The sequence below is a fragment of the Magallana gigas genome, chromosome 2 (genome assembly GCF_963853765.1).
Source record: "Magallana gigas chromosome 2, xbMagGiga1.1, whole genome shotgun sequence".
In the NCBI taxonomy this organism is placed as follows: Eukaryota; Metazoa; Mollusca; class Bivalvia; order Ostreida; family Ostreidae; genus Magallana; species Magallana gigas.
Window position 1 is genome coordinate 52,776,559 of NC_088854.1, and position 15,730 is coordinate 52,792,288.

Sequence of the window (15,730 nt, forward strand, 5' to 3'; positions counted from 1 at the left end):
TCTTTATTTAATAAGATTTTTTTTTTTCAATTAGCGTTACTTAAAGAGGTTCGATCCTCTGATTTTGGGTAGCCATTTTGTGTCACCTCTAGTCTGGAAATTCTGTGTCATATATGAATTCTACTTGTAAATTCCTTTTTACAATGCCAAATAAACTCTATTGAATTAAATAGTGAAGAAAAAATTCCATATTTAGAAAGAGTTGTAAGGGACTATATTTTGTGGCGGAAGGTTTTTAAGAAGAAAATGAACATTTTTCATAACTCAGTTGTTTTAGAGTACCCTAATTTTAGCTTTCTTATTTTCCGTGCAGACCAAATTTTCAGATAGTTTATGCATTGGGATATCATCGTATTGTTTCAAAAAACATATTTCAACAATATTTCAATATTTCTATCGACATATATTGGCATGTTTAAGTAATATTTCATAAAAGTAAAGAAAAAAATCAACTCCAATTTTCCCCTAAAATTAGCTTATTTCATGCCATATCTCAAAATTTACATTATAGACCCATACTTTTGGTTTTATTTTCTGAATATTTAAGTTTATTTTGACAAGTCTGTCATAATTTGAGAAAAAGTTTGAGACTTTTAGATTACTTAATTGCATGTTGAATCGTTTATGAATAACAATAGTATTTTTTCAATGCAAAAAGGTCAAAATATCAATAAGGTGAAGAAATTGCAAACTTTTTCATTATGATAATTTTAATTTTATTAATTCTAAATAATGTAAATTTGTATTTGATACCATGGTTCATTTCGATAAAAAATTATAGAGGGAAAAGCGATTTATGTGCAATTTGCACTTTCAGTGCAGAAAGGTCATATTAAATACACCGTAGCACCGAAAGGAGCATATAGACCCAAAAATTTTGTTTTGAATTTTGGATTAGATATGTGTGTAGATATTTTAAAAATACTTAAGAAAAAAACTTAGAGACTTTTGATCCCAGGATCAAACGTCCTTAAGTGCTTTTTATTTATAAATGATACATATATATACTTCTTTCCGAATTAGCAGGATTTTGCTGCGTACCTGAAATGTTAAAATAAATTATACTTTTAAGAATAAACACATGTATGTGTAAATTAGATGTTTTAATTTTGTTTGAATAATTTACACACACAAAAATATTTCCCTCGTCGATTAAAATCCAAATCTGACGCAAAATAAGCTTAACCCGATTGAACTTGATGACCAATAGGGTCACAAATAAAACTGCACTGGATACAATTGTAGACAGGCAAAATAAAATGAACAGGCACGCTGTCTGTCCTTTACAAGTCAGTGGGTATGAAAGAGGGCTGCGAACTAACTCGATAAAATGTCCCTGCTCGATGAAACATTTCTTTTTTTCAATCACGAAGTTTAAATATTAACTTTTGCCGTAACTTTCTGACAAAGAAACTGAATAAACAAATTGATAAAAAGCAGTGCATGCAATATATCTTTGATTGTTGTGATTAAAAACATGGGTATTTAAATTGTGTATTCTATTCATTTTTATTACTTTGAGCAACAGCAATGGAGAATGACAAACAATATCTTTATACTTGCAGATTTTGAAGTAAGTTTACATTTATATTGATGACATGCAGTTGTTCAAGTGTATGTCAACAAATCGAGGCTTTATTTCCCTCGGGGCTTTTTATGTAAGAATTCCATTTATTTATTTATTTTTGGAAATGTTGTGGATTTGATAGATATGGAGAGATCAACAATATCGCTAAGACAATCAGTTCACGCAACTGGTTTTACCGTCGGGTCTTTTATGTGGGATTTTTATATATGCAAATAAAAAAATTATTGTTTTCTTTTTTTTTAACCAAAGCGTGCAACCATCCATCGTCACAAAGCACTATGAACCACGCTCCATCATGCAGAGAAAGAATCAATGAGAATCACTCGTATGTTACCGAAAAGTTGGTTAAATTGTCCAGCTTACAACTCATATAGACAAAGAAGAAATATTGTGTTCTTCATAAGAATTATGTCAAAAAATCATCTGTGTTCACGCTTGTCCGGTTATTTAGTACAAAACTAATGAGCCAAATGGCTCAACGTTGAATAAAAACGTCCTTTAAACTATAAAAAATCAACAACGAATTTTCCTTTATCAATAGATGCATTTTTATGTAGTAAAGAACTTCATCTCGCCCAAAATACAACATGGTATTCCTCTGTAGAAAATTTGGTAACATTTTTTACTAGTATTCAAAACACTATGACATATTCTAAAAAGGACTTTGTTACTTCTTTAAAACAATCTTTGACATATTCTAAAAAGGACTTTGTTACTTCTTTAAAACAATCTCAAACTAAAAAATAATTTGATTGATAAGCTGTACTCAAATGAAACACTTAAAGATGGCAAACTTGTTATTTATTTTTGAAAACCAGTCAGACTGGAAAAGACTTCAACTTTATTAAGACCTCAATACAAAAAGCCAATCTATAGAATGCGTATATCAGCACACAGACTTCTCATAGAATTGGTCAGATATAATAATAAACATAGAACAGAAAGAATATGTAAAAATTGTCGCTTTATAATAATAGAATTGGAATTCTTATACAATGTAGTAAATTTACAAAAGAATACTAAAAAGCAAACTCCTTTATTTTCAGAAATTTAACCATCATTTAAATTACATTGTTTTAAATGAATGTATATGGCCGCTAAGGTCATAAGTAATATTTGTTCTTTAAAAAATTCTTAGGCTTCTTTTTTTTTATATAACCACAATTATTTCATTGTTTTAAATATATATATAGATCCCTTATGGCCATTATGTTTATAAATATAAAAAAGTCATGGAATAATATATTAATATTTTATTCAGTAAATATAACAATTTTTTTATTCATTTTTAGCAAACAAAGATTTTTATATCCAGACAAATGCTTTTTTTAAGTAAATGCAATGCCCAAGACAAATCATAATTTTTTTTATACGGAAGAGTTATCTTCCTTGCATATGTAATGCAAGTTGGACAACTCAGATTACCAATAATCAATGCACAAGGAAAAATTGATGTGTGCCATTTTGGTGTCACCATGTGTAAATCAATGCTGTTATAAGCACATTGAAATCTCCTCTAACACTTGGCCAGGGCTCTTTCTGTCTCCTTCACAGAGATTCTGGCAGTGCGGCTCTAACATATTAGATGAACACATATATTTATTATGAAATCAAATGTATTAATTGTCCTGAAGATTATGCTATCTAGAGAAAAACAAGTTGAACCTTTTCCAATGATATTTTGACTTGACCAAGAAAGCCCTCAACACTAGATCCCCAGTGCCCTCAACACTAGATCCCCAGTGAGAAAGTTCTTGTAGCAACCACTATGATCCACTAACATGTATAGTTAGATAAGAACATAAAAAGAAATGTATTTATAAGACTCAGCAACCCCTCCCCCAACCCAACCCAACCCAACCCCCCAACCCCCCCCCCCCCCCCCAAAAAATAATAAAAGCTCTCCGACAACCAAATTAAACAGGCAATTGTATATGATGTTAAATTTACTACAAAAAAAATAATTATTCAAGTATGTGTTGTAATTTTCTCATATTTTGCGTTAATTTTTTTTATATAACAGGTGTGAGAATTTTTCCTGTAAATCAATAGCTGAGAATTTTTCCCCAGTTCAAATGCAAAACATGTTTTAATTGATACTGTTTGTTTTGCCTTTGGTTTTTCACAATCACCATGTTTGTTTTGGTGTTTAATTATTTTTGTTATGATGCAATGGCTGCCCTGGACTGCTTTTCTGTCCTGGTTCTCTGTCCTACGTCTTCAGCCACTCCAAGACTTGCGGTGTAAAATAAGAGATGATAATGTCAGCTCCTGCCCGCCGCATGCTACACAACACCTCCATCAGAGTTGTCTTCAAATCGAATGCACCCGCTTTGGCTCCATGATACAGCATGGCATACTCCCCAGACACTTGATAAATAGCCAGTGGGTGTGTTGGATACTGTGACAAAGAATCAACATACATTTTGAGACTTACACACAGACAGTAGCTGGACCAAAGGCAAATGATGGTATGATGAGATCCCACATGATGTTCAGAGAATAAAGAGAGTAGAGACTAAAATTGTCTACTAGACTATGTCAGTTACAAAATAAATTTATCATGATAAGAGAAGATAAACACATTGTAATGTTTGATCTTGTGACAGATCACCCAATTCCAATCAATATGAATATTTGCATCAATGTTATCTGAATTTTTACCCACCTTTTCTTTGGTCGTTTTGACGATGTCGAGGTACGCTAGACCAGGCTTAACCATCAGCATGTCTGCACCTTCTTTGACGTCCCGATCAACAGCTCGCTCGGCCAAACCGCTGGATCCAAAGGGCAGCTGGTAAGCTTTCCTGTCTCCAAACGAGGGAGCTGACTTTGCAGCATCTCTAAAACACCAGTCATAAAAAAAAATCAAAATCAGCTGGGTTTTTATAAAAAGGTAATGCACTCAGTAAAAGTTGTATAAATGACATTTTTAATACAAAATACTGACAAAAGATCATGAAATTAAAGAATACTATGCTGAATCTAACAATTGAAAATGGAACTGTTCATGTGTCTCTGTTTCATCATAATAATCAATTCTCTCCTTAATACTTTTCAAAAATGGATAACATCATTTAAATATGGTAGAAACACAATAAAACTTGTTCAAAATTTTTAATGGTAAAGACATAAATAAAGAATAAGGAATCATTTTTTGAGTATTATGAGGTGATAATTTCGGCCGGGACGTGATCAAATCCAATAAAGCCCGAAGGGCTTTATGATAGATTTGATCACGCCCTGACCAAAATTATCACCTCACAATATTCAAAGAATGATTCCTTATCACTTATATTTACATTGTTTTAAGCCATCGTACGATTAAATTAGATTTGATCACGCCCTGACCAAAATTATCACCTCACAATATTCAAAGAATGATTCCTTATCACTTATATTTACATTGTTTTAAGCCATCGTACGATTAAATATTTAAATATAAATAAGGAACCCCGGCTGGCGCCTCAATTTGGCGTCATTTGTATTATGGTTTATATACCGTAGTACAAAAATTGATACGTAGTGTTATCACAGGCAAAGACAATGGAAAATGTAAATATAACAACATAATGACTTGAGCAAGGCTGTATTGAAGATTTTGTGTACTCCATACCAACTATATCATGCTCTATATTTCAGCATACCTGAATGGTCCGTAGAATGAGGAGGCAAACTTGGCGCTGTAGCTCATAATTGCCACTCTGTTCCCGTATCCCGCCCCTGACAGGGCAGCTTTTATAGAGCCGATCCTACCGTCCATCATGTCTGAGGGGGCGATAATCTGGCAACCTGAAAGTGTAAGTGTACAGGTAACAAGTTATTAAAATCAAAGAAAAGTACTACATTAATTAATACAAGTACTAATGCTTCTATGCATTTCAACTTAACATACCTGCTTTGGCATAGGTCACTGCTATCTCTGCAAGTCTTTTGATGCTGGCAACATTATCTATGCTTCCATCTTCACGTAGAATACCTACAAAACAAACCACACAAATCTATAAATGCTACATGTGTATAATGTAACAATTGGTAAAACTCTTGAATAATATGAATCAATTTCAATGTTTCTAATTCACAAACTCAAAATATTCTTCATCCTTTTTTTAATTTCATAGCTTACATGTACATTCACTGCTTTCTTCAGTACGTACCACAATGTCCATGACATGTATATGGACAGAGGCAAACATCACAGGCCACCAGTAAGTTGGGGAACCAGCTTCTCAGCATTTTGATGGCCAGGATGGCTGGGGTGTCAGGGGTATCAGCTGCAGTACCATTGTTGTCCTGGGGGAGAGAGAGATTAAAGGTATACATAGAATTCAAGTAGTAATGATACAGAAAAATTTGAAATCAATATGTACCATCGATAGATAAAATTCTGCTACCATTTAAAATAGATAACTCAACTTAATAAATGAATATAAACAAATGTTCTAATTTTATTATTGATTTAATCAATACTTTATTGATTATATTTTTAACAATTTTGAAATATTGATCTCTAATTTCTAAATCAAGAAAACAAGTTCAGAATTAATGAAAACTTCTATATTACTTGACAATATAACTTAAGCACGTTTATATAATCGTGAACCTTAATGAAATTGGCCGCTCACCTTTGGTAGTTTACTGGGGACGCCAAATATAAGGACACACTTGAGGCCGTTCTGTACCATGGGTTCCAGGGCCTGGCGTAGTGTGTTGATGCCGTACCTGGCCACACCTGGCATACTGGCCACCTCTTGTATGTCATCCTCACTGTCTCTGTAAACAACAGGAGGAAGAAACAATTCAGTCACACATCTTCAGTTGCCTTGATCAAGTACAAAGAAATGATGCAGTAACACAATTATATGAATAAACATCTCCCATCACATGATTCACATTGTTCCCAGCTAATGGCCTTTGGCAGTGTGTATCAAAGATAGCCATAACCCAAAAGTTTTGACTACCAAAAAATTGTTGTTAATGTAAATGGCATGCAATTTTTTTTTTGGTCCCACAAAGAAGTCCTTAAATCCATGTACCAGACCATATTCGTGTTCTTTCCGAAAGCAAACACCTTCTTAACCTCACTCTGTGAGAGTCATGTGACAGTACCAAGGTTGTTCTTCAATCCACATGACCAAGAAATATGACCTTCAGGAAGATCTCATGTTACTTCACAGGATTGAGCTTTCTCAACTTTTATAATGGTTTTGCATATAAAATCTAAAATGCAAATGATAAAGATTGTTGTAAAAGAAGGAATAAAACCCACCAAAAGAACATTCCTCAGATCTTTTTCAAAATTCATGGCATCATCTTAGTTGCTTTGCATATACATACCGGTTTTATACCTCTATATATTTTTTTCTTATCATAACTTAAATGTATAAGTGTTATGTTCTTATACTGGCCATTCTTTTATGTTTCTGACCTGTGGTAAAGCGTATTGACTCACAATCATTACTTTTGACAAAAAGTCATTTTTATTCAAAATGATAATTCTTCAGGTCTAAAAAACTTCAGTCTCAATAAAACTGCATATTGTAAAGTTAAATTATTTTATTTCAAAGCCATTTGCATTTAAGTAACAATTAAGAGTTGTTGAATATCATTACAACGTAACAATGTCTTGTGTGCAGTCAAAAGACTTTCATTGACCCAATTAATACATATATTTCTTGCACAAATCTACATGTATCTGAAACCTTCAGAAATTATTAGTTATACATTAATACATGTATTAATATTACAGCACTAAAAGTCTCCAATTGTGATAACCAGTTCTTGCTGTCACCTTTTTGTAGGTAGTAAGCTTATGAAAAACCTAACAGTACAAAAAACAACAACCAAGGTCATATTGGTGTAATAAAAAATTCTAAATGATTTTATGTATGTTGACATCTGAATAGAAATGTAAATATTTTTTACACAGTATCATTTTTACTCTAAAATTAGGATTAAGGTTTTGAATGGTCTTCTTTCATCTATACAACAATAAACAGTGGCCTAATTTTCCATTCACTGAAATGTACAGATAAGAACTACATGTACAATACATGTATGTCTACTATAAAGCCCTATATTCAAAACCTCTGACATACATGTAGTGGTGGTTTACATAATGTCTCTTAAAAAGCTGTCATAATCTTATTGCCCTGTATATTCAGCATAAAATGCCAATTCAGTGTATTTTATAAACTATCAAACAATTTAATACATACTGACTGAGAAAATTATGCAACTGATCAGTCATTTTATGATTACATTGATCAACCTAGTTTTTTTCCCCTCACATAAACTGACAGTATCAGAATATCGTATTTTAAGTTTACAGATGTTGTCTGCATGAGTGCTGAAGTGTACAAAAATACTGATTAGCATACTAGTCTAGTACCGGTATATGCAGTGAGCTATCAGAATAATAAATCATTTATAGTTTGATTTATGTAGATTGATTATACATGGTATTTATTGATTTTCCGTGGCTACACCTTGATATTTACTACACAAAAATATTTCATTAACTTAACCTTTTAAATGATAAAGTAGTACTGCATAGAAATGTTGATTTATATCGAAATAAAATAAATATGAAGGCTTGGGATATCCATTTGTTAATTTATCTTCATAATGTATGTGCTAGCTAGCACACAGAATTGATTAATTAATTAAAAAGTTCTGTCATTTCTTTACTTTTACCTTTAAGGTAATCATTTTCAAACTAAAAAGGTGGTTGCCAAACGGCAAATACATTAAACACATTGAAAATAACTAACATGAAACAAACGTACTGGCTTTTTGTTTGAACAAAACAAGGAAGTGTTCAACAAGTGATTTTGTTGTCAAATTCCTTAAAATGTAAAGAGTTTTATTTTTTCTCTATCTCTGCTACATTATCTAATCTATGTCTCCACTAAACATACATAACTACATTGCACAGGTTGTGAATATCCCACAGTAACTATAAATGAGAAATACCTTGATGTGGATAAGTACCAAACTATAATGATGGAAGAGTCCAAAAAATAATTCGCTTTTTTCTTGTTTAATAATTTAACACTTCTAATTTCACGAAAAAATGTAGAAATCTTTTCTAATATTTGGCGTAACATATGCTTTATTTGTAGTGTACCTTGGCCAAGGGGAAAATGTGTAAGTTGTAACCTTTTTCAATAATGTTTCAAAACATACCGCTACAACCAACAATAAGCTTTAAGTGTCTTAACTCTAAATCTTGTAAAATTATTTTATCACTTAAATGAAACGTCCCAAAAAGTATATCGCCTTATCTTACGAAATAGGAAATGTCAGACATTTGTAAAAGCACTTTACTTACGTTATAAATATTGGATATATTAGATTCTCTGCCCTGATTTGTGTATTCGTAGTTTGCCATGAACGTAAAACAGGGTGATGGATCCCACTCTGAAGAGTTGCGTGTTCACACATTGTCCCTTTCACTGTCAGCGATCATAGAACCATGCGAACTGGATCGCTGTTACGAGTCAAGTTTGTTGACATCCGGTTGTGCGGCTTACTTGATTCGCTGAAATTGACCTTGACGTGACGTTCGATAGATCTGTTTGACGTGAGCGTCATAGGCCTACAGCTTTACTACTTTTGGGAAAGGCACATGACAATGTTTATTTCCAGGGACAGAACTTATACGAAAAGACATCTACCTGTTATGTCTGGTTATTTTTTTCTCTTATCATTTGTGAAGTATGGAAGAATTAATTTTAAGAATTTAATTTGACACTTAACATTAGGCCTATAATCAGGTTTAAAGTTTGCATTCATTCTTTACTTGTTTATTTTAATTGCATTTTAATTGTCATCGGTAATTTTGATAAAGCATCGTTTACGGTGGAGGATTTTCTTTCGGGGGGGGGGGGGGGGGTCCTAATTTTGCTTCGCCACCCGGACGTTTCATAACCAACGATAATTCAAATTACGACAAAACTTTCCATCAAGACTGTATGATAATTATACTTTATGTTTTACATGAATTTGTACAATATTCGTTTTCCATTCAACCCACCACAACCACCACGCACGGAGGATCTACAGGGGGCGGGTGGGTCTGGACCCTCCGGCGAAAATTCAAATTGCTTACGTTGTTAAATTACCGACAATAACCCTCGGACCAGTTGGAAACATGGATATTCTTTGGACCCCCTGGAACATTTTTCTGGATCCGTTCATTACCATGCAGCTTTTTTTTCAATCTGGAAACAAAAATTGTCATGGAGATTAAACACTTATAAATCAAAAGTAATTTTAAATACAAATATTTTAATGGCATATATGTAAATACAATTACATTACATGTAGAGTATAATAATTGCCGGGTACAGGCCCAACAGTAGCATAAACAGAAGTATTACATGTATTACTGTATTATTGTTATTTTCACACATCGGTATATATAAAGGTTACATCAGTAATACATTTTACATTCATATTAAAGGAAAACAGCTCTACATTTTACGTTTGATATAGACCTTTTCTGTATGATGTACATTTATTGATAAATGAGAGGGTTATTTTCAACACTGTTGAAGATTTATTACTAAAATAGAACTTCGATATAGCCTTATAAGGATATCTGACATTTTTGAAAAATTGTTTCTGTGAAAACATGTATACATAAATTTATTCAGAAAATTGCCCTCAAATGAATGTATTTCGAACAGCTAAATAAAAAATGAAATTCATATAGTGTGACAATATTACAAAGTCTTTCATACATTGGAATAGACACGTGCACGTGTCTATCTTTTTCTATGGCAAGATTGTAAACTATTAAAAACTGAACTCTCTACTTTCCATTTAAATGCATAGAAAAATTATCAAAATTTAAGAAAAATCTTCGCTGCGACAAAAGTGGGGGCGGGGGGTGAGGGCAGCCTCCCTCCCAATACTAGGCGCCTTAAACATAAAACACCACAACATCCATGCAAGCGTACAAAACCCAGCATGTGACCATCATCCTCACTTGACTCTTTCTAATTTAAAACTGAACATGTGACACACACGTTCTATATATATATATGTTAAACTTTTCCTTTAGTCTTGAACTTTATCGGGATCTAGAAATACACTTTATAAAAGGTACTGTTAAATTGTGATCGTAAAATGTCTGTAGTCCCGTGACGCGGCATCATGTATACTCATGCAAGACCCCCCCCCCCCCCCTCCCCAAGACAGTCAGGATATATACATGTACATACATTCCACAGCATCTACGTATACATCACTCACAATTGAATCAAAGAAACAACATCTGTTATTTATGATGTCATCATATATATAAAAACTAAATTGTTAATCGGAATTATTGGTAACTATGTAAATTATTAACAGTTTCACGGCGTATTTTGCCTGCATGTCTGACGAACATTTTATATATTTTTCTACATTTACTTAAGATTTACTTAATCTCCGCAAAATTATTATTCCTATAAGCCCTACCCTATACATGCCATAGCTGTCGAAATGGGAAAATGAATATTCTATACAATGCATTATATTGACAATGATCAGTTACACCCGGCCCATCGGACCTATAAAGTCACTTTGAACAACAAAGATATAACATTACAAATACATAGCACAATATTTATCAGTCCATCGGCATCATGTTAAATGGCCTACTAAAATAATGAAACGCCTGCAATAATTAATCAAGACTTGAATTACATTGTACTCAGTCGTAGTCCTGTATAGCAGATTATTTTGCATTTATATCAGTACTGCCGTTGGATGTACATTGACAATTTGTTGCCAAAATCTTGCATTTTTCCGTTTATTATCACCATGTAAAATGTATATTTTACATGTTGCGAACATTTTCTATAGTTTAGCTTGTTGGCAAATTAACGTTATTTACTCTTCTTAATTATCGTGAAATTCCCCCTGACTGTGATGTGATAGAATGTAAATTAATGTTTATCAAACGTCTTAACTGTAACAAAGAAATAGGACATCAAAGTAATCAAGTGTAGCTTTAAGAAAAATAATTATTAAAAAGGCAGGATTGAAGGACAATGGTTTCAGCTAAGAAATGTGTGTTTGACACTAATAGAGTTAATGCAATTACATAACAATTAGCGGATTAACGCAGGTGAATAAATGGGCGTTTACCTGGACAATGGTCAGTTAGGGATCAAGAAATATATTATCTGATTGGATGATTTATATAGGTCAATTATTTAGAGGGTCACGCCAGTAAAATATTATTATATGTTTTAGAGATGAATAGTTAGTTTGAACATATTTTATTGTATAAACATATACAAATGGTTCGAACACAAGTTCTTACAACTTACGAGGTTCTTACCAAGTATAACAATTTACAACTGTATAGTAGTTTACAATGGAAAGTACATAGAAATGGATATTACTAATATAGTTAAGTTATTGAACAAACGTACATGTATAAAAAGTTCTGTTGAATTTGGTTTAGGCAGTAAAATTGAAGTTACACGAATCTGCCACAATCTCTTATAAATCTCTGAACAGCTAAAAAAATATGTTGGTTTAAATTGACACTCAGAGATTCGTCTCCCCACAAAAGTAAATGACAATTAATAATATTAATTTGATTTAAGTTCAAAAGGTTTGAAAACAATTCATTTCGTGCATTGATATAATTTTTACAACCAAAAAACAAATGATAAGAATCTTCTGGTAATCCGCATTGGCAATTAGGGCTTTCAATAATATTTTTTCTGAAAAGGTCGAAGTTTAAGATACAGTTATGTCTAAGTTTTGTGTGTATGATGTTAAGTCGTCTCTTGCCGAAGCAAAAATAGGACGGAGGTTTAATTTGGTTTAATTGAATACTGCTTTTGAAACTTGTAAAGGAGGAATTGTTTCTGATAAGTAAACTTAAACTATTCCATTTATTGATCGTGTCAGGAACAAACGATTTCTTGAATATTTCTAGTCTACATTTTGGAATAGTATAGTCTTCTCTATTACGTGTATTGTAATTCGATTCTAAAGTCCTGATAGAAGGGAAGATTTCTTTTAAATAATCCGGTACCAAATTATTATGAATTTTATACATTGTGCTCAATTTAGTTAATTTTCGTCTCTCGGAAAGAGGCGTCCAACCTGTTTCTAAATAAAGGGACTCTCTTGAAGATAATATGGGTAAGCCAGTGATGATTCTTGCTGCACAGAGTTGAACTTTTTCTAATTTTTCGACATCTTGTAACGAACAACCATCCCAAACAACAGAGCAGTATTCAATTAAAGGTCGAATAAAAGTCATGTACATTTTTGATAAAGTATTTCTTCCTATGCTAAATTTGAGCTTCTTCAACAAGCCAAGTCTTTGGTATGCATTTTTAACAATATTATCGATATACTCTGACCAGCAAAGGTTCTGACAAAAAAGTAATCCTAAGTGTTTATGTGATGAAACATATTCTAATCGACTATTTTGGAATTGGAGTTTGGGAGAGTAAAAATTTGTTTTGAGTGTAAAAAATATTGCTTTTGTTTTGGATGGATTAAATTTTAACAGCCAAGTGGATGACCAGTTTTCTAGAACTTTCAGATCATGATTCAGGACATATTCAATATTGGCAACATTGTATGAAGAAGATTGTAAAGAGTTATCATCAGCGAACAGTCTACACAGTGAAAGCATATTTTCTGACACATCGTTAACATAAATCAAAAATAGAAGAGGGCCAAGAACTGAGCCCTGTGGTACACCAGCAATGACACCTCTACAGGAGGATAATATGTCCTTGTACATAACTTTTTGTTTACGATTACATAAGTAGCTTTCAAACCAATTAAGAATATTGCCACATATACCATATGTTTGTAATTTAAAAAGTAGACCTTTGTGCCACACTCTGTCAAAAGCTTTCGACAAATCCAAAAAAACCATGCAACAAAATTTCCCTTCATCTATAGCTTTAACAATACTGTGATATGTTTCTAGTAATTGATATAAAGTTGAGTGGCCAGGCAAAAAACCAGCTTGATATTTATAAAATAGGTTATTTTTAATAAAATAATTGTAGACATGTTTGAAAATAATTCTTTCCATAATTTTGCTAACACAGCTCAAAAGTGATACAGGTCTGTAGTTTGTTGCTACAGAAGGATCGTCCTTTTTAAACAATGGTAAGACATGAGCAATTTTCCAATCATTTGGATACACATTATCAGTCAAAGATTTGTTGAATAACAAACATAGTGGTTTGGCGACAGATTGTAAAGTAGATTTTAACATTTTGTGACTTATTGCATCGGGACCAATGGCTTTGTTAACAGGGAGTATTTTTATTATATCAATAACTTCTTGCTCCTCAATAGTTACATTGTTTAATTTGTCATTACATATGTGATACAATTGAGGTAGTTGGCTTAAAGAGTCATCAACGTTTGAAACAGATGAAAAATATTTGTTTAATACATCAACTTTTTCTGTATCGGTAAAAGCAATATTAAATCCACCCGTATCAGACGTATACTGTATCGGTGGTATGTCTTTCGTTGGTTTTGCATGAAAAGCGTCTTTAATTAACTTCCAGTATAATTTGTTATTATTATTCGAGCTCGCGTCCGACAATTGTAAGTCAATACTATCATAATAATTACAAAGTGCATGTTTTTTCATGTTGTTAACTTTGTTTCTGTGTTTACGATAATTTATCCAATCAGATTCATTCTTTGTTTTTAATGCTTTGTTTCGAAGCCGGTTGCGTATTCTAATGGTTTTTCTAAGCGTTGAGTCAAACCATGGTTTGTCCTTGGGCCGGATAGTGACCGATTTTTCTGGTATACATTCACGTACAAGCTTTAAATATTGTGAAGTAAAGTGTTCAGTTGCAATATTGACATTTTCTGCGTTGCTTATTATGTTGCGCCAGTCGCAGTCATTAATTAGTTTGTTAAGTTTGTCAAAATCCGCATCTTTGTATCGCCAGACATTACGTTTGTATGAACGATTAATTTTGTAATTCATAGTAACGCACACATAGGTTGCCTTGTGATCGCTAAGCCGCGCCTCTACGTTTAAAGTTCCGGATTCAGTTACGTCAATGTGTTCACTTGTAAAAATTGGGTCAATAAGTGTTCGTGAGGAATTCGTGATTCTTGTAGGTTCATGGATTTTGTTGACGAAGTGAGTGTTGGATATTACATCGTACAAAATATGTGTGTTAGGAATAGTAAGAAGGTCGACGTTTATATCACCAACTACTATGAGTTTGTCGGAAATTTCACTGGCTTTGTCTAAAGACCACGAGAAGTTTCTCCAAAAAGCGGAATCGGCATGCGGTGGACGGTAAACACAACATAAGAGTAGTCGCGAGGTGAGATTATCAATTTCTATCCAAATACATTCAGTATTACCTGGTTCGAGATCAATACGTCTTCGAGATCGAATATTGTTACTAGTATAAATAATGACCCCACCCCCATAAGAATTTCGATCTTTACGAAAAATGGTATCAAAACCGTCTAGTAGTATGTCATTATCTGAAATTTTGTGGTCCAGATGCGTTTCAGTAAAACACGCAATATCGAAATCACTAACTATGGCGTTAAGGGAATCTATCTTGTTTCTAATACTTCGAACGTTTAAATGAATAATTTCAACTACACTTTCATAAGAAGGGCCGGGATTGGTTTCAATATCACCTGATAGTATTAGAACTAAAGCAAAAAAGTACATGGAAAAAATAATGTATGAAACGATACCATAAACTCTATGAAAGCTACTAAAATCACACATTTTCATCAACATATTAATAAACGACAAAATATGTTGTAATTTGAAAATAACGAAAATTTCTGAACGAATAAGCTGCCTACACGTAGAGTAAAATTTACCTATTGCGGCTCGATATTGCTCAATGCTGTTACCCATTATCTAGTGTCTTTGATTCATTAATGACTTTATCGCCGCAACAAGGAAATTTGTGAAAAACATGTACATAATATTCTTGAACTAATTCCAAATAAACCAAAAACTGATGACAGTTGCCGTTATGAATATAACTAGAATAAGCAAAAAAGAGCAAAATAATGAAAAATATTGAGAGTATGGAATAACACAAAAACAGATCAAAAAATATTTTACAAGTGTCGCAAAGTGGGTGAAAGGTATTGCTT

At 32.7% G+C, this 15,730-nt stretch overlaps 1 protein-coding gene across 1 annotated transcript; it reads right to left on the bottom strand.

Moving 5' to 3' along the window:
* Nucleotides 1–3,516: 3,516 nt before the first annotated feature.
* Nucleotides 3,517–9,121, bottom strand: LOC105330983 (delta-aminolevulinic acid dehydratase). The gene is made up of 7 exons (XM_011432970.4): nucleotides 8,922–9,121; nucleotides 6,214–6,361; nucleotides 5,746–5,881; nucleotides 5,484–5,567; nucleotides 5,236–5,380; nucleotides 4,257–4,431; nucleotides 3,517–3,989 (listed from the first exon to the last, which is right to left on the bottom strand). Exons 1-7 carry the CDS (start codon nucleotides 9,032–9,034, stop codon nucleotides 3,801–3,803), a joined length of 990 nt encoding a protein of 329 aa, XP_011431272.1. The 5' UTR covers nucleotides 9,035–9,121; the 3' UTR covers nucleotides 3,517–3,800.
* Nucleotides 9,122–15,730: the final 6,609 nt, after the last annotated feature.